At 43.5% G+C, this 25875-nt stretch overlaps 1 protein-coding gene across 2 annotated transcripts; it reads right to left on the bottom strand.

Annotated features, from left to right (window-relative positions):
- Positions 1-22508: 22508 nt before the first annotated feature.
- LOC125508626 lies at positions 22509-25355 on the bottom strand. 2 transcript variants are annotated; one of them, XM_048673385.1, is made up of 3 exons: positions 25171-25355; positions 24019-24828; positions 22509-23392 (listed from the first exon to the last, which is right to left on the bottom strand). In XM_048673385.1, exons 2-3 carry the CDS (start codon positions 24706-24708, stop codon positions 22913-22915), a joined length of 1170 nt encoding a protein of 389 aa, XP_048529342.1. In that variant the 5' UTR covers positions 24709-24828; positions 25171-25355; the 3' UTR covers positions 22509-22912. The 2 variants fall into 2 exon arrangements, with proteins under 2 accessions (XP_048529342.1, XP_048529347.1); XM_048673390.1 differs by lacking the exon at positions 25171-25355 and adding an exon at positions 24980-25154.
- Positions 25356-25875: the final 520 nt, after the last annotated feature.

The following is a 25875-nucleotide window of genomic DNA, read 5'->3' as shown; positions in this document are numbered from 1 at the left end:
TGCTATGGCCGCGCGGCGGGACATGTCGGCTTCTTTCGCGGCGAGGCGGGACATCTCTCATGCTTTCACTTCCATGCTCTCCTCTCCCTGGTAGTAATCTCTTGACCCAGAACTCACGCTGGCCATGGAAGATGCAAGGGAACAACGATGAATAACTCATTTATTTTTGTGGATGAGGAGTTGAGGAGGAATGTGTAGTCATCTTGGAGTAGTAGTATTTATAACCGAGTGCTAATACGCTCCTAAGTGGGAAACCGTTTAGGTTTTGATCGGTGTGAACAGGTTTGCAATTAAATACAGCATGGTAGTAATTTGGAATGTGACAGAACGCAGGCTCAAAATTTATTGACGGTTCTATAATTTCTAAGTGCGCCACTATTCCCGGACGGCGTAACGTGGGCACGCTTTCTCGGCTGTGTACGTGGCATTTGCACCAGAGGGTGCAATGCAATAGGCGATGTCAGCACACATCTTGTTCCAACAACCGTGCGCGCTCGTTATTATCATCGCGCACGCTTATTTTAATAATATGTGTGCCCTCTAGCGCACACACGTTGATCTGTCTAACCATTTCTGTTTGTTGTGGCTAATCGCAAACAATTCATCCGTGTAAACTGTATGCCGTCAATCGCAGACACGTTGATCTAGCTGACCGTTTATGTTGTGTTGCCTAATCCCAAACAGTCCATTCGTCTGAAGTGTATTACCTCAATCGCTCATACCTTCATCTGGCTGCCCGTTTCTATTGTTCCGCCTCATCACAAACACTTAATCCGACTGAACTGTATGACGTACATCGCACATGCCTTCATTTGGCTGCCCATTTCTATTCTTCTGCCTCATCGCAAACAGTTCATTGGACAGAACCATATGCCCCGCATCGCACACGCAACTAAAATCTGAACCGTGTTTGATGTATCCACCATCGCAAACGTTTTGCATCTTTTTTGATGGTTACATCATCATTTGTGATTAATGCATCGCACACAATTTCCTCGAAGGGTCTCTGATCGTAGTGTCGCGTTAGTAGCATAATGCAGCAGTGTGGGTGGGCATGAATTATTATTGTTGACATCACCCTTGAGGTGAATACGCTAGGAGGTGAAACTATAAACCCCTATCTTTCTATGTGCCCGGTTGGAACTTTTTGCTCATGTGTATGCGGTGTTATCAATCATAGAAGACTATATGATGGTTGAGTATGTGGACTTGCCAAAAGGCTCTGATACGTGACCCTTTCTAAAAGGATGATGAATTGTAGTTGCAAAGATGACTCAGAACATAGTTTGTTGATTTTCAATAAGGTTTATGCTTTATACTTCGATGTTGTGATGAATTTTTACTTGCTCATGAGAAGTTATATGATAGAAGTTATAGGATAAAAGTTATGTGATAAAGTTTTATGATAAAGTTTATTGCTGTTATAATAATATGCATGATGCTTCTATGTCTGTATTTTGTTTTTATCGACACCTCTCTCTCTCTCTAAGCATGTGGACATGTTTTTTTATTTTGGTTTTCGCTTGAGGACAAGCGAGGTCTAAGCTTGGGGAAGTTGATACGTCCATTTTGCATCATGTTTTCCTACTATTATTTATAATGTTTTTATGCATAATAATGCCTTTTGGAGTATTTATAATGCATTTTCTCTCATAATATGCAAGGTTTACACAAAGAGGGAGAATGCCGCCAGCTGGAATTCTGGACCTAGAAAAGCTACGTCAGAGTTGCCTATTCTGCACATCTCCAAATGAGTTGAAAATTTACGGAGAATTATTTTGCAATATATAAAAAATATTGGAGCAAATAACTACCAGAGGGGGCCCACCGGATGGGCACAACCCACCCGGGCATGCCAGGGAGCCCAAGCGCGCCCTGGTGGGTTGTTCCCTCCTCGGCCCACCTCTGGTGCCCATCTTCTGGTATATAGGTCATTTTGACCTAGAAAAAATAAGAAGGGGACTTTTGGGACGAAGCGCCGCCATCTCGAGGCGAAACTTGGGCAGGAACACTTTTGCCCTCCGGTGGAGCGATTCCGCCCGGTGACTTCCCTCCCAGAGGAGGAAATCATCGTCATCATCATCACAAACAACTCTCCCATCTTGGAGAGAGCAATCTCCATCAACATATTAAACAACACCATCTCCTCTCAAACCCTAGTTCATCTCTTGTGTTCAATCTTTGTACAAGAACCTTAGATTGGTACTTGTGGGTGACTAGTAGTGTTGATTACATCTTATAGTTGATTACTATATGGTTTATCTGGTGGAAGATTATATGTTCAGATCCATTATTCTATTTAATACCCCTCTGATCTTGAGCATGATTATCATTTGTGAGTAGTTACTTTTGTTCTTGAGGTCACGAGAGAAATCTTGTTGCAAGTAATCATGTGAACTTGATATGTGTTCTATATTTTGATGATATGTATGTTGTGATTCCCTTAATGGTGTCATGTGAACGTCGACTACATGGCACTTCACCTTATTAAGGCCTAAGGGAATGCATTGTGGAGTAGTTATTAGATGATGGGTTGCTAGAGTGACGGAAGTTTAAACTCTAGTTTATGCGCTACTTTGTAAGGGACTGATTTGGATCCAAAAGTTTAATGTTATGGTTACATTGTATCTTAATACTTTTCCCGTAGTTGCGGATGCTTGCGAGGGTGTTAATCATAAGTAGGGGGTTTGTTCAAGTAAGAACAACACCTAAGCACTGGTCCACCCACATATCAAATTATCAAAGTAGCGAACACGAATCAAACCAACATGATGAAAGTGACTAGATGAAACTCCCGTGTACCCTCAAGAATACTTTGCTTATCAGGCCTGTCCTTTGCCACCAAAGGATTGGGCTACCTTGTTGCTCTTTATTTACCATTACCGTTACTTGCTCGTTACAAATTATCTTGCTATCAAACTACTCGTTACCGATAATTTCAGTGCTTGCAGAGGTTACCTTGCTGAAAACGACTTGTCATTTCCTTCTACTCCTCGTTGGGTTCGTCACTCTTACTTATCGAAAGAACTAAGATTGATCCCCTATACTTGTGGGTCATCACTTCTTCTCTCTCTTTGATCTTCAATACAATGTTCTCCTCGATGTTCTTGGAGATCTATTTGATGTAATCTTTTTTGCGGTGCGTTTGTTGAGATCTGGTGAATTGTGAAGTTATGATCAGATTATCTATGAATATTATTTGAGTCTTCTCTGTACTCTTTTATGCATGATTGAGATAGCTTTGTATTTCTCTCAGATATATCAATTTGGTTTGGCCTACTAGACTGATTTTTCTTGCAATGGGAGAGGTGCTTTGTCATGGGTTCAACCTTGCGGTGTCCTCACCCAGTGACAGTAGGGGTAGTGAGGCACGTATTGTATTGTTGCCATTAAGGATAAAAATATGTTTTTTACCATATTGATTGGATCTATCCCTCCACATAATGTCATCTTGCTTAAGGCGTTACTCTATTCTTATGAACTTAATACTCTAGATGCAGGCAGGAGTCGGTCGATGTGTGGAGTAATAGTAGTAGATGCAGACAGTAGTCGGTCGATGTGTGGAGTAATAGTAGTAGATGCAGACAGGAGTCGGTCTACTTGTCACGGACGTGATGCCTATATTCATGATCATTGCCTTAGATATCTTCATAACTTTGCTTTTTTCTATCAATTGCTCAACGGTAATTTGTTTACCCACTGTATGCTTTCTTCAAGAGAGAATCTTCTAGTGAAATCTATGGCCCTGGGGTCTATTTTTCATCATATATTTTCAGATCTATGAACCAAAAATCCAAAAATACCTTGCTACACTTTTATTTATATTTACTTTATTTTGCCTTTACTTATATTTTATATCTATCTCTATTAGATCTCACTCTTGCAAGTGACCGTGAAGGGATTGGCAACCCCTTTTCGCGTTGTGTGCAAGTGTTTATTAGTTTGTGCAGGTGCATATATCGGGGACTTTCTTGTGCCTCCTACTAGATTGATACCTTGGTTCTTAACCGAGAAAATTACTTATTTCTACTTTGCTGCATCACCCTTTTCTCTTCAAGAAAAAAACAACGCAAGCTCAAGAAGTAGCACACCACTAGATCCATGGTTCTCGGCCGCGAACCATCATGGGATCGCGATGCCCATCAACCATGCCCGTGTAAGATGTCGTCACCGATGACGCCTACCGTTACATCCGTACAAGTCATCATACAACCATCGAAAGAGTCATCGCAGCGTAGGATCGCTTGGGCCGCCGAGAGTGTAACGCCCCGGACACACCCCACCGGTGGTCGTTACTCCTGGCGTGATCTAGACTGGCCCCAAAGATCAATACTAGCCTTTTCTGCACACTTTGTCCTTACTCGTGCGCACCCGGGAGCAATTTTCTGGTCGGTCACCCATCCTAAAACTACTCCAAGCTGAGCATGCTTAACTTTGGAGTTTTGTCCAAATGGGCTCCTGAAAAAGAAGGAATTTCTTATTGATATGAGTAGTCTATCATCCCTAATAAGCCAGACTATCACATACATCCCCACTCAGAGGAACCAACGTCCTCGTCGGGCCACAAGAATGTTCCCTCTTGGCACATACGTCTGTGCATCCAGTCCGGTACATGTGCCATGTCGTGTGCCACGACGGGTCACAAACGTCATGAACAACATGACAGCGCACCTGTCCGCAAACATCCGTGTAACCGCGAGGGTCGGCTCTGATACCAACTTGTAACGCTCCGGACACACCCGCCGGTGGTCTTTAGTCCTGGCGGGATCTAGACTGGCCCCAAAGATCAATACTAGCCTTTTCTGCGCACTTTGTCCTTACTCGTGCGCACCCCGGGAGCAACTTCCCGATAAGTCACCCATCCTGAAACTACTCCAAGCTGAGCACGCTTAACTTTGAAATTTTGTCCGAATGGGCTCCCGGAAAAGAAGGAGTTCCTTATTGATGTGAGTAGTCTATCATCCCTAATAAGCCAGGGTATCACACAGAGCTCACATGGGCTAGCCGCCGGTGAACAGCTCCATGCCCCTAGAGATGCCTAGTGAGCCACGTTCATCCTTGCAAGCATCTCGTACCTTCTTACGTCTTTGACACATGCGAATGATATGCTTTGTTCACCCATAAGCTGGACGTCCCTAGTCTGCCAGCCGCCAGAGGCATCGCACGTGAAGCTCCGACATGGAGCCACTGATCGACCACTTGATCCGGAGGGAAGGCCCCGACAAGAATCAGCAGCCCCGTGTAGCTCACATTGCCGGCGAGGCTGGCCAACCGCGCAGCACATCGGCTACAACCACACCCCGCTTCACGGCCGCCGCTGCAGGTAGATCATGTGCAGTCAACCAAAGCCACCGCTAAAACGCCGCAACCGCTGCCTAAGTTGGAAAGAAAAATGAGTACTCGTCGTCTCCGTCGGCCGCACGGGCTTTGCCCGTGACTTCCTCTGGCGATGACGAGGGGAGCAAACTTAAAGTCGGTGGAGGAAGGACGAGAAGGCGGCCACCCATGTCTACTTTATTCATCACCAAGGTGCACAATAAGTTATTGTTCACCCGAGGTAATCTTATGATCATTTCATAAATAAACTATATTTGAAATACAAATAGTTACATTTATATTGATTAACTGCGCAAAATTTGGCATAAGAGAAAAATATAGGTCATACCACCAGAAAAATCGTATTTTATGTACATTTTACACTGTGTTTTTACATTTATAATTTTACGTAACATAAAATAATTTTTAGACGATTATATATTTTTCTTACGTTCTCTCTCTATATATATAGGGATTGACTATTCGTCACTCTGGATGAGGAATAGTTAATCTTCACACCCCCCTCCCCCCCCCCCCCCCCCCCCCCCCCTCCCCTCTATTTTAACATCAATGCACCGTAATTTTACGTTTCATAAATTTGTGTTATTTCAGACGTAAATTTTGTCTTATTTTAACATCAATTCTTCTATAGAACCTTCTATAGCACGCCTGTTTGGGCCAACCCATGTCCGGGCGGCCGGTTTTTTATTTCTCGTTTTGCTTTTATGTTTTTGTCTTTTCTACTTTAAATAATTTGAGACTTCAAAAAGTTCTAAAAATTAAAAAATGCGAAATTTGAGATAAAGTGTTTAATAATTCGTACATGTTTGTGGATTCAGAGAACGTTCGTGATTTTCAAAAATATTTGCTTATTCAGAAAATGTTGCAATTTTGTAACAAATGATTGGAAATAAAAAATGATTATGCTTTTTTTTAAAAATTGTGTATTAAAAAATATTAATGAACTCGAACAAATTTTCGTGAATTGTTCACCAATTGAAAAATATCCGAAAAATTCAAAACAATTTCATGAGAAAAAATGTTCGCTGATTCAAAATATGATCATGCATTTCAAAAAATGTTTGTTCAATGAAAAAATGTTCATGAATTTCAAAAATTGTTTCACAAATTTCCAAATTTTGTTTGTCGATTCTTGAAATGTGTGCCTACTCAAGCAAAATATTTTAAATTTTTCAAAAAATAATAATTTATTTTTGCCAATAGTATAAAAATGTTTATGAATTCAAAAAATGTTCATGATTTTAGAAAATGTTCGAAATCAGTAAAAATGTTTGAGAATTTAAAAAAATGTGTATGATTTTAAATATGTTCACGAGTTTATATAAATGTTCATGAATTTCAAAAAATGTGCATGATTTAACAAAATGAGATTGATAGTGTATCTCCGTGATGCAGCAAAATGTAGTCATGACTATTGGAGAATACGAATTTTTTTCCTCCTGTTGCAACGCACGGGCCGTTGTGCTAGTGATAATAAAATGGTCTATTGTTTTTGTCGATACGTCATGGGAAAGGCCCACAAAGCTGCAAAATATCGCCCATCAATGCCACCAATAAGTGATTAAAAAACATTTTACACCGGGGAATCCCCCACCTGGGCCGGCCCATGCGGTAGACACCTCCTATAGTGCGCTCTGCCCGCTGGAAGAAGACGCGGAGCACCCATTTGGGCGGGCCTATTTTTAAAATTTCGTTTTTAGTTTTTTAGTTTTTTTTCACTTTAAATAATCTGGGACTTCAGTAAATTTCTGAAAACTAAAAAATGGGAATTTTTAAATACAATGTTTAATAAACCATAAAATGTTTGATGATTCAAAAAATATTCGTGATTTTGTAAAAAATTATTTGCTTATTCAAAATATGTTCGGAATTTTGAACACAAAATTTCCAGAAATCAAAAAATGTTCATGATTTTTTAAAAGTTCATGCATTAAAAAGTATTAATGAAATTGAACAAAATTTTGCCAATTCAAAAAAATTTCATGAATGGAAAAATATCTTAAAAATTTAAAAACTGCTCATGACTTATAAATAGTTTATTTATTCATAAAATTCTCGCTGATTCAAAAAATGATCATGCATTTCAAAAAATGTTCGTTAAATCAGAAAAATGTTCATGAATTTCAAAAATTGTTCCACCAATTTTCAGAAAATTGTTCGCATATTCAAGAAAATTTCTTAACAATATTTTCACAATTTTAATAAATGATTGCAAATAGTATAAAATGTTCATGAATTCAAAAGTGTTATTGATTTTAGAAAATGTTTGAAATTTTGTAAAAGTGTTCAAGAATTTGAAAAATATTTAGGATTTCAAATATGTTCAGGACTTTAAAAAATGTTCTTAATTGCAAAAATTGTTCATGATTTCATAAAATTGAGAGTGATAGTCTATCTCGGTGATGCAGCAAAATGTGGTGATGTCCATTGAAGATTATGATTTTTTTTTGTTCCATTGCAACGCGCGGGCCCTTTTGCTAGTATGGACCTAAATGGTTACTTCGGAAACTTGGACAGTCAAACTTGTTTTTTTTTTGCGAGAGAAAATTTAAATATATTCATCAATCATGGCAGTACAGAGAACACTTGAGGTAATAAAAATTACAACCAGGTATATGGACCACCTAGCGACGACTACAAGCACTGTATTTAACACGTGATTTACCATATTTTCCTCTACTTTTGGTGAACAACTTAACATCTCTACTTGGTTGATAGTGTGTTCTGTTGTTTCAACTGGAAGACTTTGATTATAGTTGATCTTTTTTTTCTGTTTGTAATAGAAAGCTTCATCTTTGTTTACAAGTTTTGCTGGTGTTGTTTTCTGCATGATGCCTTAATTCGAATAGACACAAGGCTAGGAGAGTAACTTTAACTTCTCAGTATGTATGTGCATTTCCATTTCCTTGAAGATGTTTCCAATGTTTTGCTGACTTATATTCTGCTATCTGTGCTCTTTGTCAACTGGAACATAACAGAACAAGAGTACACACCGCGAGTTGATTAGAAAGACTAATAGAACATAGGTGATCTTTTTCCTGCTCGGTGAGATGTTGATGAGGATATGGATACTACAATTACACCCACAACCCCTACTACTATACCTATCGGACCAATTACTAGAGCCCACACACGCCTGTTAAATTATCAGGTACTTTCGTTTCTTAGTAATGTTTCTAATGTTCATGAGAATGTGATGCTGCCTAACTTGGATACATTTGTGGTGCTTACAATTGAAGGGCATAGCACGGACAAGAAGGATGGGTATTGGAGCATGATCAAGCACGGAGATGAAGGCGTGTGCGAAGAGAACAAGAACGAAGGTTCTAGTGGAGATTTCCGAACTTTGAAGCCACCATGATGGCATACAAGAAGATGGATGAAATATACAAGATGGCCTTTAATAAATTTCATCCATAGCTTATTGGTGTTGTGCTATCTTATTTTTGGGCCAGGTTCATGTAATCTATTTTTAGAGTCCGTATTGTAGGGGAAACGACTTAGAAGGTGTTTTAGTCCCACCTTGCCAAGGGTGGATGAAATCCCTTCCCTTTTCCCTTATAAATACAGCCCTTAAGGCACCATTTAGACTAGGGTTCTATTTAGTTAAAAGTTAGCCATTGCTGCAATTTCATGTACTTCGTTTGTGTCCAACGATCAGACCAAGGCCACTTATGAAACCCCACTTTTATCAATACTTCATCCATATTCGCAATATTCAGATTGCTTAATCATATTCTTATTTGTTCTTCGATTGCTAGCAGGAATGGACATTCGTGGTCAGGTTGATCGTGCTCCGGTGTGGTCAATAACCTCTCGGAGTTGGTTTAGCGATTGCTAAGGCGCAGCGTCGTTGCACGTCTGTAGTCAGATCGTCAAAGTCGTCTCCACTAAATCGATAGTTATCATCTCATCGAAAGATCGAGCCCCTCGCCTCTATCAGATGTGTTTAATCGGTTATTGCTTACTGCTGTCAATGGATGGACGTTTGCATCATCATCAGAATGTTTGCTTTTGAACCACCTTATTGTATGGATAAGTCGGGCGACATTTTCCTATCTGTAGCTCTGTATTTCCGACCTATTTAGTTTGTGATCAGTTATAGGTGAACTGGGAGCCCCTTCTACTCTTTAAACTCAGGTGTAGTGGTTTCGTCGGTGTTACAACAGCACGACATTCGGTTGCGAGAGGAGGAAGATGGTAAACTAGAAAGCTATGACAAAACATGACCAAGGGCTGCAATGCTGTCTTTTCAGGGGCAGGATTATCTTTTGTTCGGGGTCTGTGGTGATAAGAGTATAGCATGATGATCTACTACTAACTTGCAATATTATCTTGACAATGAAGGAAATATGCCCTAGAGGCAATAATAAAGTTATTATTTATTTCCTTATATATCATGATAAAAGTTTATTATTCATGCTAGAATTGTATTAACCGGAAACATAATACATGTGTGAATACATAGACAAACAGAGTGTCACTAGTATGCCTCTAATAGACTAGCTTGTTAATCAAAGATGGTTATGTTTCCTAACCATGGACAAAGAGTTGTCATTTGATTAACAAGATCACATCATTAGATGAATGATCTGATTGACATGACCCATTCCATTATCTTAGCACCCGATCGTTTAGTATGTTGCTATTGCTTTCTTCATGACTTATACATGTTCCTATGACTATGAGATTATGCAACTCCCGTTTGCCGGAGGAACACTTTGTGTGCTACCAAACGTCACAACGTAACTGGGTGCTTATAAAGGAGCTCTATAGGTGTCTCCAAAGGTACATGTTGGGTTGGCGTATTTCGAGATTAGGATTTGTCACTCCGATTGTCGGAGAGGTATCTCTGGGCCCTCTCGGTAATGCACATCACATAAGCCTTGCAAGCATTGCAACTAATGAGTTAGTTGTGAGATGATGTATTACGGAACGAGTAAAGAGACTTGCCGGTAACGAGATTGAACTAGGTATGGGATACCGACGATCGAATCTCGGGCAAGTAACATACCGATGACAAAGGGAACAACGTATGTTGTTATGCGGTCTGACCGATAAAGATCTTCGTAGAATATGTAGGAGCCAATATGAGCATCCAGGTTCCGCTATTGGTTATTGACCGGAGACGTGTCTCGGTCATGTCTACATTGTTCTCGAACCCGTAGGGTCCGCACGCTTAAGGTTTCGATGGCAGTTATATTATGAGTTTATGAGTTTTGATGTACCGAAGTTAGTTCGGAGTCCCGGATGTGATCACGTACATGACGAGGAGTCTCGAAATGGTCGAGACATAAAGATTGATATATTGAACGGCTATATTCGGACACCGGAAGTGTTCCGGGTGATTTCGGAGAAAATCGGAGAGCCGGAGGGTTACCGGAACCCCCCCCCCCCGGAGAAGTAATGGGCCTTATTGGAGAGAGAGAGAGGGGCAGCCAAAGGTGGGCCGCGCGCCTCCTCCCCCCTGGTCCGAATTGGACTAGGAGAGGGGGGCGGCGCCCCCCCTTTTCCCTCTCCCTCCCCACTTCTTTCCCCCTCCTAGTAGGAGTCCTACTCCTACTAGGAGGAGGACTCCTCCTTGGCGCGCCTATAGGGCCGGCCGGCCTCCTCCCCTTGCTCCTTTATATACGGGGGCAGGGGGCACCCCTAGACACACAAGTTGATCCACGTGATCATATTCTTAGCCGACGTGCTGACGGAACTCTTCCCCGACACTTTGCTGGATCGGAGTCCGGGGATCGTCATCGAGCTGAACGTGTGCTAGAACTCGGAGGTGCCGTAGTTTCGGTGCTTGATCGGTCGGGCCGTGGAGACGTACGACTACATCAACCAAACGCTTCCGTTGCGATCTACAAGGGTACGTAGATCACACTCTCCCCCTCTCGTTGCTGTACATCACCATGATCTTGCGTGTGCGTAGGAAATTTTTTGAAATGACTACGAAACCCAACAGTGGCATCCGAGCCTAGGTTTTATATGTTGATGTTATATGCACGAGTAGAACACAAGTGACTTGTGGGCGATATAAGTCATACTGCTTACCAGCATGTCATACTTTGGTTCGGCGGTATTGTTGGACGAAGCGGCCCGGACCGACATTACGCGTACGCTTACGCGAGACCGGTTCTCCCGACGTGCTTTGCACATAGGTGGCTTGCGGGTGACAGTTTCTCCAACTTTAGTTGAACCGAGTGTGGCTACGTACGGTCCTTGCGAAGGTTAAAACAACACCAACTTGACAAACTATCGTTGTGGTTTTGATGCGTAGGTAAGATTGGTTCTTGCTTAAGCCCGTAGCAGCCACATAAAACTTGCAACAACAAAGTAGAGGACGTCTAACTTGTTTTTGCAGGGCATGTTGTGATGTGATATGGTCAAGACATGATGCTAAATTTTATTGTATGAGATGATCATGTTTTGTAACCGAGTTATCGGCAACTGCCAGGAGCCATATGGTTGTCGCTTTATTGTATGCAATGCAATCGCCCTGTAATGCTTTACTTTATCACTAAGCGGTAGCGATAGTCGTAGAAGCATAAGATTGGTGAGACGACAACGATGCTACGATGGAGATCAAGGTGTCGCGCCGGTGACGATGGTGATCACGATGGTGCTTCAAGGATGAAGATCACAAGCACAAGATGATGATGGCCATATCATATCACTTATATTGATTGCATGTGATGTTTATCTTTTATGCATCTTATCTTGCTTTGATTGACGGTAGCATTATAAGATGATCTCTCACTAAATTTCAAGATAAAAGTGTTCTCCCTGAGTATGCACCGTTGCCAAAGTTCGTCGTGCCCAGACACCACGTGATGATCGGGTGTGATAAGCTCTACGTCCATCTACAACGGGTGCAAGCCAGTTTTGCACACGCAGAATACTCAGGTTAAACTTGACGAGCCTAGCATATGCAGATATGGCCTCGGAACACTGAGATCGAAAGATCGAGCGTGAATCATATAGTAGATATGATCAACATAGCGATGTTCACCATTGAAAACTACTCCATTTCACGTGATGATCGGTTATGGTTTAGTTGATTTGGATCACGTGATCACTTAGATGATTAGAGGGATGTCTATCTAAGTGGGAGTTCTTGAGTAATATGATTAATTGAACTTAAATTTATCATGAACTTAGTCCCTGATAGTATCTTGCTTGTTTATGTTAATTGTAGATAAATGGCCCGTGCTGTTGTTCCGTTAAATTTTAATGCGTTCCTTGAGAAAGCAAAGTTGAAAGATGATGGTAGCAATTACACAGACTATGTCCGTAACTTGAGGATTATCCTCATTGCTGCACAGAAGAATTACGTCCTGGAAGCACCGCTGGGTGCCAGGCCTGCTGCTGGAGCAACACCAGATGTTATGAATGTCTGGCAGAGCAAAGCTGATGACTACTCGATAGTTTAGTGTGCCATGCTTTACGGCTTAGAATCGGGACTTCAACGATGTTTTGAACGTCATGGAGCATATGAGATGTTCCAGGAGTTGAAGTTAATATTTCAAGCAAATGCCCGGATTGAGAGATATGAAGTCTCCAATAAGTTCTATAGCTGCAAGATGGAGGAGAACAGTTCTGTCAGTGAGCATATACTCAAAATGTCTGGGTATAATAATCACTTGATTCAGATGGGAGTTAATCTTCCAGATGATTGCGTCATTGACAGAATTCTCCAATCACTGCCACCAAGCTACAAGAGCTTTGTGATGAACTATAATATGCAAGGGATGAATAAGACTATTCCCGAGCTCTTCGCAATGCTGAAAGCTGCGGAGGTAGAAATCAAGAAGGAGCATCAAGTGTTGATAGTCAACAAGACCACTAGTTTCAAGAAAAAGGGCAAAGGGAAGAAGAAGGGGAACTTCAAGAAGAAAAGCAAGCAAGTTGCTGATCAGGAGAAGAAACCCAAGTCTGGACCTAAACCTGAAACTAAGTGCTTCTACTGCAAGCAGACTGGTCACTGTAAGCGGAACTGCCCCAAGTATTTGGCGGATAAGAAGGATGGCAAGGTGAACAAAGGTATATGTGATATACATGTTATTGATGTGTACCTTACTAGAGCTCGCAGTAGCACCTGGGTATTTGATGCTGGTTCTGTTGCTAATATTTGCAACTCAAAACAGGGACTACGGATTAAGCGAACACTAGCAAAGGACGAGGTGACGATGTGCGTGGGAAATGGTTCTAAAGTCGATGTGATCGCGGTCGGCACGCTACCTCTACATCTACCTTCGGGATTAATATTAGACCTAAATAATTGTTATTTGGTGCCAGCGTTGAGCATGAACATTATATCTGGATCTTGTTTAATGCGAGACGGTTATTCATTTAAATCAGAGAATAATGGTTGTTCTATTTATATGAGTAATATCTTTTATGGTCATGCACCTTTGAAGAGTGGTCTATTTTTGATGAATCTCGATAGTAGTAACACACATATTCATAATGTTGAAGCCAAAAAGATGCAGAGTTGATAATGATAGTGCAACTTATTTGTGGCACTGCCGTTTAGGTCATATCGGTGTAAAGCGCATGAAGAAACTCCATACCGATGGACTTTTGGAACCTCTTGATTATGAATCACTTGGTACTTGCGAACCGTGCCTTATGGGCAAGATGACTAAAACACCGTTCTCCGGTACAATGGAGAGAGCAACAGATTTGTTGGAAATCATACATACAGATGTATGTGGTTCGATGAATGTTGAGGCTCGTGGCGGATATTGTTATTTTCTCACCTTCACAGATGATTTAAGCAGATATGGGTATATCTACTTAATGAAGCATAAGTCTGAAACATTTGAAAAGTTCAAAGAATTTCATAGTGAAGTTGAAAATCATCATAACAAGAAAATAAAGTTTCTGCGATCTGATCGTGGAGGAGAATATTTGAGTTACGAGTTTGGTCTACATCTGAAACAATGCGGAATAGTTTCGCAACTCACGCCACCCAAAACACCTCAGCGTAATGGTGTGTCCGAACGTCGTAATCGTACTTTACTTGATATGGTGCGATCTATGATGTCTCTTACAAATTTACCGCTATCATTTTGGGGTTATGCTTTAGAGACGGCCACATTCACATTAAATAGGGCACCATCAAAATCCGTTGAGACGACACCTTATGAACTATGGTTTGGCAAGAAACCAAAGTTACCGTTTCTTAAAGTTTGGGGCGGCGATGCTTATGTGAAAAAGCTTCAACCTGATAAGCTCGAACCCAAATCAGAGAAATGTGTCTTCATAGGATACCCAAAGGAGACTGTTGGGTACACCTTCTATCACAGATCCGAAGGCAAGACATTCGTTGCTAAGAATGGATCCTTTCTAGAGAAGGAGTTTCTCTCGAAAGAAGTGAGTAGGAGGAAAGTAGAACTTGACGAGGTAACTGTACCTGCTCCCTTATTGAAAAGTAGTACATCACAGAAACCTGTTTCTGCGACACCTACACCAATTAGTGAGGAAGCTAATGATAATGATCATGAAACTTCAGAACAAGATACTACTGAACCTCGTAGATCAACCAGAGTAAGATCTGCACCAAAGTGGTACGGTAATCCTGTTCTGGAAGTCATGCTACTAGATCATGATGAACCTACGAACTATGAAGAAGCGATGGTGAGCCCAGATTCTGAAAAATGGCTTGAAGCCATGAAATCTGAGATGGGATCCATGTATGAGAACAAAGTATGTACTTTGGTTGACTTGCCCGATGATCGGCAAGCAATTGAGAATAAATGGATCTTCAAGAAGAAGACTGACGCTGACGGTAATATTACTGTCTACAAAGCTCGACTTGTCGCAAAAGGTTTTCGACAAGTTCAAGGGGTTGACTACGATGAGACCTTCTCACACGTAGCGATGCTTAAGTCTGTCTGAATCATGTTAGCAATTGCCGCATTTTATGATTATGAAATTTGGCAGATGGATGTCAAAACTGCATTCCTGAATGGATTTCTGGAAGAAGAGTTGTATATGATGCAACCGGAAGGTTTTGTCGATCCAAAGGGAGCTAACAAAGTGTGCAAGCTCCAGCGATCCATTTATGGACTGGTGCAAGCCTCCCGGAGTTGGAATAAACGCTTTGATAGTGTGATCAAAGCATTTGGTTTTATACAGACCTTTGGAGAAGCCTGTATTTACAAGAAAGTGAGTGGGAGCTCTGTAGCATTTCTGATATTATATGTGGATGACATATTACTGATTGGAAATGATATAGAATTTCTGAATAGCATAAAGGGATACTTGAATAAGAGTTTTTCAATGAAAGACCTCGGTGAAGCTGCTTACATATTAGGCATAAAGATCTATAGAGATAGATCAAGACGCTTAATTGGACTTTCACAAAGCACATACCTTGACAAGATTTTGAAGAAGCTCAAAATGGATCAAGCAAAGAAAGGGTTCTTGCCTGTGTTACAAGGTGTGAAGTTGAGTCAGACTCAATGCCCGACCACTGCAGAAGATAGAGAGAAAATGAAAGATGTTCCCTATGCGTCAGCCATAGGCTCTATCATGTATGCAATGCTGTGTACCAGACCTGATGTGTGCCTTGCTATAAGTCTAGCAGGGAGGTACCAAAGTAATCCAGGAGTGGATCACTGGACAGCGGTCAAGAACATCCTGAAGTACCTGAAAAGGACTAAGGATATGTTTCTCGTATATGGAGGTGACAAAGAGCTCATCGTAAACGGTTACGTTGATGCAAGCTTTGACACTGATTTGGACGATTCTAAATCGCAAACCGGATACGTGTTTACATTAAACGGTGGAGCTGTCAGTTGGTGCAGTTCTAAACAGAGCGTCGTGGCGGGATCTACGTGTGAAGCGAAATACATAGCTGCTTCGGAAGCAGTGAATGAAGGAGTCTGGATGAAGGAGTTCATATCCGATCTAGGTGTCATACCTAGTGCATCGGGTCCAATGAAAATCTTTTGTGACAATACTGGTGCAATTGCCTTGGCAAAGGAATCCAGATTTCACAAGAGAACCAAGCACATCAAGAGACGCTTCAATTCCATCCGGGATCTAGTCTAGGTGGGAGACATAGAGATTTGCAAGATACACATGGACCTGAATGTAGCAGACCCGTTGACTAAGCCTCTTCCACGAGCAAAACATGATCAGCACCAAGGCTCCATGGGTGTTAGAATCATTACTGTGTAATCTAGATTATTGACTCTAGTGCAAGTGGGAGACTGAAGGAAATATGCCCTAGAGGCAATAATAAAGTTATTATTTATTTCCTTATATATCATGATAAAAGTTTATTATTCATGCTAGAATTGTATTAACCGGAAACATAATACATGTGTGAATACATAGACAAACAGAGTGTCACTAGTATGCCTCTAATAGACTAGCTTGTTAATCAAAGATGGTTATGTTTCCTAACCATGGACAAAGAGTTGTCATTTGATTAACAGGATCACATCATTAGATGAATGATCTGATTGACATGACCCATTCCATTAGCTTAGCACCCGATCGTTTAGTATGTTGCTATTGCTTTCTTCATGACTTATACATGTTCCTATGACTATGAGATTATGCAACTCCCGTTTGCCGGAGGAACACTTTGTGTGCTACCAAACGTCACAACGTAACTGGGTGATTATAAAGGAGCTCTACAGGTGTCTCCAAAGGTACATGTTGGGTTGGCGTATTTCGAGATTAGGATTTGTCACTCCGATTGTCGGAGAGGTATCTCTGGGCCCTCTCGGTAATGCACATCACATAAGCCTTGCAAGCATTGCAACTAATGAGTTAGTTGTGAGATGATGTATTACGGAACGAGTAAAGAGACTTGCCGGTAACGAGATTGAACTAGGTATTGGAGTACCGACGATCGAATCTCGGGCAAGTAACATACCGATGACAAAAGGGAACAACGTATGTTGTTATGCGGTCTGACCGATAAAGATCTTCGTAGAATATGTAGGAGCCAATATGAGCATCCAGGTTCCGCTATTGGTTATTGACTGGAGACGTGTCTCGGTCATGTCTACATTGTTCTCGAACCCGTAGGGTCCGCACGCTTAAGGTTTCGATGACAGTTATATTATGAGTTTATGAGTTTTGATGTATCGAAGTTAGTTCGGAGTCCCGGATGTGATCACGGACATGACGAGGAGTCTCGAAATGGTCGAGACATAAAGATTGATATATTGAACGGCTATATTCGGACACCGGAAGTGTTCCGGGTGATTTCGGAGAAAACCGGAGAGCCGGAGGGTTACCGGAACCCCCCCGTGAGAAGTAATGGGCCATATGGGCCTTATTGGAGAGAGAGAGAGAGAGAGGGGCAGCCAAAGGTGGGCCGCGCGCCTCCTGCCCCCTGGTCCGAATTGGACTAGGAGAGGGGGGCGGCGCCCCCCCTTTTCCCTCTCCCTCCCCACTTCTTTCCCCCTCCTAGTAGGAGTCCTACTCCTACTAGGAGGAGGACTCCTCCTTGGCGCGCCTATAGGGCCGACCGGCCTCCTCCCCTTGCTCCTTTATATACGGGGGCAGGGGGCACCCCTAGACACACAAGTTGATCCACGTGATCATATTCTTAGCCGTGTGCGGTGCCCCCTTCCATCATAGTCCTCGATAATATTGTAGCGGTGCTTAGGCGAAGCCCTGCGACGGTAGTGCGTCATGATCGTCACCACGCCGTCGTGCTGACGGAACTCTTCCCCGACACTTTGCTGGATCGGAGTCCGGGGATCGTCATCGAGCTGAACGTGTGCTAGAACTCGGAGGTGTCGTAGTTTCGGTGCTTGATCGGTCGGGCCGTGGAGACGTACGATTACATCAACCAAATGCTTCCGTTGCGATCTACAAGGGTACGTAGATCACACTCTCCCCCTCTCGTTGTTGTACATCACCATGATCTTGCGTGTGCGTAGAAATTTTTTTGAAATTACTACGAAACCCAACAGACAACACATCTACAAGGATCACACTGATTTCAAGAATGCAACAATCAAAATTATAAAGCGTCTAGCGGGTGGCCGTTGGCCCGCTAGCGCTCCGGAGTGGCCGGCCGAAAAAGGAAATATTATCTTCCTAATCTATAAATGGTAATAGTTGGTCCCCTAATTCATATTAGAAAAAATGAACGGATATGAATATGTGTGAACAAAAAAAGTAAGAAATAATTGCAAAGCACCCCGTGAACAGGTATGAACGCATTTAATTCGGTTTTTCAAAATTTTAAAAGACCATAACTTTCAAACCGTGCATCAAAATTAAGATCTGTTTTCACTGTTGAAACCCTCGCGACGTTCTCTTCGAAACTATATCACGCATGGGTATGTTTCGACGAATTTTTTTGTGCAATTTTGGCCCCGTTTTGTGCAACTGCCTAGCCGTCAATGTGCAACTACCTGAGAGTGGATGTGCAACTTTTCTCCTACCCTATAGACGTGCAATTTTCAACGATGGTACCTCCGTCCCCGAACTACCTCCTTCCGATGAGATATGCAACTTTGTCTGTTACCCAGACCAACTGCATAGTAGTTGATGTGCAACTTGCCCACTGTCTATGGATGTGCTTTCACTGTTTATTGCATCAGCCAACAGCCTAACAGTGGATGTGCAACTTCGGATACTACCATGGGCAACTGTCTAACAGTGATGTGCATCTTTCTCTCGTACCCTCCGTGAATGTGTAGTTTCCCTACTAGCACCTGGCCCAAACCACCCCTTTTAGTGAGATGTGCAACCTTACGCACTGTTTATATGCAACTTTTCACTACCCTCATGAATATGCAACTTTTCATTATCCTCATGAATGTCAAATTTTCACCATTCAAGTATCCCTGCGTGTGACATTTGCAACTTTGTATGCTGCCCTGAACAACTACCTAGCAGACTATGTGCAACTCTGTTTATGGTCCCCGCCAACTGAAAATACATATCCACAAGTAAGGAGGGGAGGGAGTTGCACATTGACTAATAGGTAGTTGGCTTGAACAACACACTAAAGTTGCATATATCCCTAATAGAGGAGGTGGGGTAGGGTGTGTCAACGGTGAAAAATTACACATCCACGAATAGAGAGAGGGGTTGCACATCGACTACTAGGTAGTTGGCCGGGGCAGTAGACTAGTTGTACATCAAAGTTGTTATGGTTGTTAGGTTGCAACATCATAGAAAGTTGAATCATGCAGCTCCAAAAAAAGGTTTTGAAAAAAATTACACGATGTAGTACTAAAATTGCACAATAGAGTAGTTGGCATCGGAAAAATTTGTACGGGCAATGTGAGCGCGAGTCGTCGTCTCGTCAACTGAGTATCACTGTGTTGTGCAACTTACCAATGGTCATATTCAATTAAGAACTATATATGCAATTACAACTACTTAGGATGCCAACAGAAAATGTGACTAGCAAAATTAGATTAATTTAAACAAAAACATCATCTAGCCAGCTTATATCGTCGTGTTGTGCAACTTTTCAATGATCGTATCCAACTTGAGCTACTACCATAACCAACTTAGTACACACTATGTTATACGAAAGCCCTCCTCTTCGAGCTCCTCCACATATCTTAGCCGAATGTTCTAGTTGGAGCAGAGTGCTCCATGCATCAAATCATACGGGGTGTGAATATAGATCATAGTAGAGAAAGCCAGCAATTAATATACTCCCATTATTAAACAAAGCTTTCTTACATCGGTTAGTTTCAGTCTTTCAGAGTTCATCTCTTTTATACAAGAGCGTACATCTTATACCATGCTGCTACATTTCCACACAACCTGTAGTTGGTGTGGTGTGAACTCTTATCGCCACAACAACATGTAGACCCAAAAAAATCTTCTCAAAAGTTGTAGTTGGAGCAGAGTGCTCAATCACTTGAGTATGAGCAGCGAACCAGAAATCACAAAGGGGCCTAAATTTCCAGAACAGAAGGAGCCCCGCACTGCGTGCCTTCGATTGGAAGGAAACAGCAGGAGCAGAAATACTGGGCTCTCAAGTGCGAGCCCAGCCGCGCCCGAAGTAACCCTCCCGAGGCAGGATCACTGACGAACCAACAGAAAGGGAAACCTCCACAGATTAGAGAGACCGGTAGCACGGCCATGGCGACGTCGAGGTGGGGAGGGGCTCCCCTCATCGTGGATCCCAGGCTCCCCTCGACGGAGAGGAGCACGGCCCGTGGATCTGGTGGTCGTACGAGTGTGGGCTAGGCCTCCACTGCAGCTCGGGGACGGGAGATGGTGGTGGCTGGCGCCGTCAAGGAGGAAGGCCGGTGAGGATCTATTCCAGATTTGTGGTGGCGGGGGAGAGAGAGAAGAAATACTGCAGGGAGCACCCACACGTCCTCCATGTCGCCGGATTGTAGTGGGGAGGTTGTGGACCGCACCAGCGGCTGGGAGGAGCCGGGAGGGGGAGCTCGGGGACGAGCCAGAGGAGGAGGCTCGGCCGGCTGGGTGGGGTGGGAGATGACGGATGGTTGGGCAGCCGACCAGGTGGCACCTGAAGTCGGACGCACGTGCCGACCAGGTGGCACCTCGTGCGGTTCCAGCCGGCCGCTCGATCGCGTAAAATCGTGCGTGTGCACTTTTTAAATTTTAGGAATTATAAATAGCGTAGGAATTATAAATAGCGTCCAAGGAGCTAAACACTTGAAGCACAAAGACATAAGAGCAACTTCAACGGGCCGATCTAAACGGACGGCGTTTTTGTTCGTTTTTTGTTCGTTTGGGTTGGCCGCCCGCCCGCTATCCGTTCTCTTTTAGTTTTGGGTCGGCAGTGCGCTTAACGGGCTGACCCATTTTCATGACCGCGCGCGTTTAACATCGTGCCGTCGCCCTGATTTTGACGCTCCAGCACGCGGGAATGGTTCGCGCGCGCTGGTTTTGGCGCTCCAGCGCGCGGGAAAGGTTCACGCGCGCGCCGTGGCCGGCGCTCGCTATAAAAGAAGGCGCTCCCTCCACACTCTGTCGGCCGCCCACTCTCGCCGCCTCTGCGCCACCATGTCGATCCGCCGCCTACGCGCTTCGGATTTTCGCGGAGTCCGCGAGCGCCGCTCCGGCGCCTTCTCCGCCGAGATCTGATTTCGCGAGAAACGTCTCGTCCTCGGCACCTTCGACACTGCAGAGGAGGCGGCCTGCGCGCACGACGCGGCGGCGTGGTGCCTCCTGAGGCCTCGTCGTGATATGAATTTTCCCAACGTGTCGAGCCAGCGGGCGCAGGATCTGGCGCCTCTCCCGTGGCTTTTCACCGACGAGGATCGTCATGTCCATCGGAGGCGGCAGCGTGGCCTCGCCATCGCAGAGAAGGACGTGGAAGCCTTGGTGCTGTGGCGAGGAGGCTACCTGCAGGACATCGTCGACGAGCGCCAGTTCTATAAGCAATTGAGATCGGAGAGGGACGCGAGGAGGGAGCGAGCCGCCTATCGGGAGGACAAGCGTTCGCGGAAGCAGACAGCTCAATTGAAACTGAAGCTACAAGAAACATCGGGTTGGGACTTTGAAGACGAGCAGCTTGCTGACGCCTACCTTCAAACGTTGGAGGAGGACATTACCGAGTCGGAGTCAGAAAGCGACGAGTAATGGTCTTTTTCTTTTATCTATGTATACTAGAACTATCTATGTATCCATTTTAATCTGAAAAAATGGCCGGTGGCATCGGCGACGTAGCAGGCGGGCGAGTGTGTGAATCCAATGTGCCACCGACCAGCGGGGCCGGTGAGGAAAGAGGGCGAGCGCGCGCGCGTCCGTCTTGTGTCCGCGCCAACGCAAATCAGCCTAAAAAATGGACTGGAAAATGGGTCGGCAGGTAGACGAAAACGGACGCGCATTCGTTTGGGTCAGCGCGTTGGGCCGGCTTTTTTGTCCGCGCCAATCCAAACGGACGGCCGCGGACAAAATGAGTCGCTCCATTGGAGTTGCTCTAAGGACATTGACATGGATATAGCTCTGATTTTATTGCTAAATGGATTTTAACAAAGACATTTGCCTCACAAAATTTATCTGGAAGCTCAATCTAGAGAAAACAAATGCCCCTATTTTTGCTCAAATGTACACTCACATAAGCTGATTCTGAGCTCAACAATGACCAAAACCGTCAAAACAACTGGAAAGGCATCTATCCAGCATCGCAATTGAGGAACTTCCACTGTAAAGAGCAGAAATATAAATCAAAATAAATATGGTTTTAATCATCTGTGGAAGCTAAACCTGTGGTTCTTTACCTGAACCTAAACACAGTCAAGATCATCAAAGGTAAGATGACAATGACATCACAGGCAGTACCAAACATCTTCAACTTGAAGGCAAGAACATTACTACTCCCTCCGTCCCAAAATATAAGAACGTTTTTAACACTAGCATGGTGTCAAAAACGTTCTTATATTCCGGGACAGAGGGAGTACTATACAAATGACCAACATTATTCTCCCCCCAAAAGGAAAAGAAAAGCGACTTGTTATCCTACCAAAACAATATAATTTACACGTGGACTAAAACGCCGCAGGACAATAGTTACAGGCCATGCACATGCGTGGAACCAGCTAATCGGCATAACAATGCTCCCAGGCTGCTAGCGTATGCACTTCAGCACTTCAACTTTGCTCTAGTCAAGAAAAAAGGCCACCATATCTTTCAGGCTGCTCTTCTTTTTCGCCACAGGTGCCCCCTGCACTTGTGCTACAGTCTTCTGCCAGTCGTTTTTCCGCTGCGGCGCAAGATTCACGTTCACGGTCCTTGGTACCACAGCCTCGGGTTTATTTTCATAGGCTGCAGGCTCACTATTCCACAGGGGTCCGAGCAATATGTTCATCATATCCTCAGCAACATCACCGGTCATTTTGATACGTGGTGGACACTCTGGTTCTTCATGTCTCTTGTTCTTGTCTACTCTGCACTCGCTTGGAGTTTCATCTGTGGTAGTAGCTGCCGTGCACTGCATCAACCCCTTTGTTGACCAAGTGCTTGATACTGATCCTCCTGTATCAGTAGGAGTAGACACTGGAGGCCGTGGAGGACGCTCTTCATAGCGGGATGTCTTTGTGGTCCGTATATCTTGTAGCTTCTCTTTATCAGCATTTACAATCTGCATCATGTAAATGCATCAGAATACCTTCAGTGGTATACTTAGTTACTCAAAGCAAAACTTCGAACAGGATTGCTGGTTTGCTAGGCAGCCAGAAAATGTAAAAAGGGGGCGAAAAGTTGGTAAATTATTTTCTGTCACAGAATGAAATTAGGGCCTCAATTCAATGGAGAAGATGTCATTAGCACTCAGAACAAGTCTCCTATTATCATGCTTACTCATGTCTTCAAACTAATGATAGGACTGGACTGAAAAGAGTTTGCCTACACCATGCATGTTTGTCTCTTGAGAGTTGCATGCACAAATATAATCAAGGTGCAAGCCAGATCGGTCCATGATAAGTATTCACTAGGGTCACTCCTAGGCATAATGGGGCCATTGCCTATTGGCAAAGGTCACTTTTTTCCAATTATTTCTATAAAATAAGTAATGAGTTGTACTAGACCTGCCTGCGTCAATCAACAATAAAGCCAATAAATTGGGAAGCACTGCATAATTCCCAGATGTTCAGTGAAGTAATGAACAGGAACTAGCGTATTTAAGGGGAATTGCATAACAACACCAGAAGATGTGTCAAACCTGAAGACAAGTAAAATAACAAAACTGCAATAAGAATTATGGTTTACCTCTTCAGCTATGCTCACAAGATCTTCCACAGTAAGCTCTATCTCATCATCAGTTGTACCTGATGATAATGCTTCTGATCCAACATTATCCGGCTTTTGTTTCTTGCTATTCTTCGGAGCAGCTCTGCCAGTCACTTTTGTGACATTCTTACGAGTTGTTTTCTCAATTTCTTCAAGTTCATCTTTGGCAGAATAATCAGCACTGTCACGCTTTCTTCTGGTCTTTTCTCTACCCTGACATCGTTGCAAAGCTCTGGAATTGCCAGCACTAAGCTCCATCTCATCATCAGTTATTCCTGATGACGATGCATCTGATCCCACATCCTCCAGCATCCGTTTCCTGCTATTCTTCGGAGCAGCTCTTCCACTAACTTTCCTCTCATTCTTACAAGTTATTTTCTCGATTTCGTCAAATTCATCTGTGACAGCACGATCAGCATCCTTGCTCTTTCTCCTGGGCTTCTCTTTACCCTGGCATCGCTGCAACGCCTTCAGCCCACCGGCATCCTCTGGATCCACAATTTTTTTCTGCCTTCTGGTGGGCTTAGCCTGATATAGAGCCCCTGACCCCTTATCAGATTCTGCCGACTGCTTATTCCGATGCTCAGTCTTTGACACCTCATTACTCGTGCAGGGTTTCATCATCCAAGGAGGTAGGCATCGCCGACTATCAGGGCATGCTTCAGCCATCCTCAAAGACAGGCCAACAGAATATACACAATGCCCTGAATTTGACTACCCAGTCTCAGTAGCAAAACAAATCAAGAAACTGATCGCAATTGAGCGAGACGATCTGAAACAATCAGCCACCTGCACAAGAATTAGAGCTTGAATAAACTATGTCGAATTTTCTCATCGTAAACAAACTCCCGTCGCCCCTCAAACTTGAGACTACACCGCAACCCCAAGAAAGAAAGAAAGAAGGCGAAATAAAAGGAAGGGGGCCCTAGCCCGATCCAACCCTAGAATCCAAGAAGCACCAATTTTCCCCGCTCTCAAGGCCCCAAGATCTGATCTTTCCGACGGGGCGACGCCGGAGGATTCACCGGCATCTGACCCCGCCCCACCTTCTTCCTAGCTGGTTGAGGGGAGAGGGGAGAGGGGAAGCGAGGAAAAGTCGGGTGTGCCGCGTGGCCGTGGCCGTGGGATTACCTCAATCAATGAGCCTACGTGGCCAACGGTGCGGTATGGGATTGCCGCAGTGGTTGGTAGGAGCTCCGGTCAGTGACGCCCTACGGCGGGGCGGAGCGGCTCGCTCAAGGCCGGCTGAGGACGAGACGACGGATTGGGATTTGGAAACTGTTTATGTTGCCTTGACCAGAGACTTCGAGAAAGGAAGGGGTTCATGGATAACTTGAAAGTCGGAGTAATTAAAAAGGCCCCAACGGCTCGTTGTACCGTTCGTATTGGTGAACTTTTCTAAGGTTAAATCTTTTTAGGGTTTAAAAATTTCTGCATTACCTTTTTTTCTTTGCGGAAATTTCTACATCTAGATCATTTCTTTGGGCGGCTTAAAAAATAAGCCGCCTCTCCCCAACTTAAAAAATAAGCCGCTCTGAAAATTTGTTGAGAGGCGGCTTACGAGAAAAGCTGGGAAGAAGGCGGTTTATCTTTTAAGCTACCAAAAGAACTGGCCCCTAACGTTATCTTTTGTAATTCAACATTTACTCACTTACGGTTAAAAGAAGTATTGAACTCATCCGCAAAAAAATATATTAAACTACAAGAACATCCTATATATTTAAGTTATGGAGTAGTATCATATTTTGTATAGTCCAAATAATCAGTGGTTCTAAATGTTCACGATGCCATTTTTCTATTCTTTTTGTTTTCCAGAGCATGTATCTTTTTACATAT

Source organism: Triticum urartu, chromosome 1, assembly GCF_003073215.2.
Source record: "Triticum urartu cultivar G1812 chromosome 1, Tu2.1, whole genome shotgun sequence".
NCBI lineage: Eukaryota > Viridiplantae > Streptophyta > Magnoliopsida > Poales > Poaceae > Triticum > Triticum urartu.
The sequence above is the reverse complement of the archived record's forward strand: the minus strand, read 5'-3'. Positions and strand labels throughout refer to the sequence as shown.

Bases quoted from the DNA above. Each gene is read 5' to 3' on its own strand.
- LOC125508626 (XM_048673385.1), bottom strand. From the start codon at position 24,708: ATGGCTGAAGCATGCCCTGATAGTCGGCGATGCCTACCTCCTTGGATG. The intron at 23,393-24,018 runs GTAAACCATAAT...TACATGATGCAG, and splicing joins TTGTGAGCATAGCTGAAGAG to ATTGTAAATGCTGATAAAGA.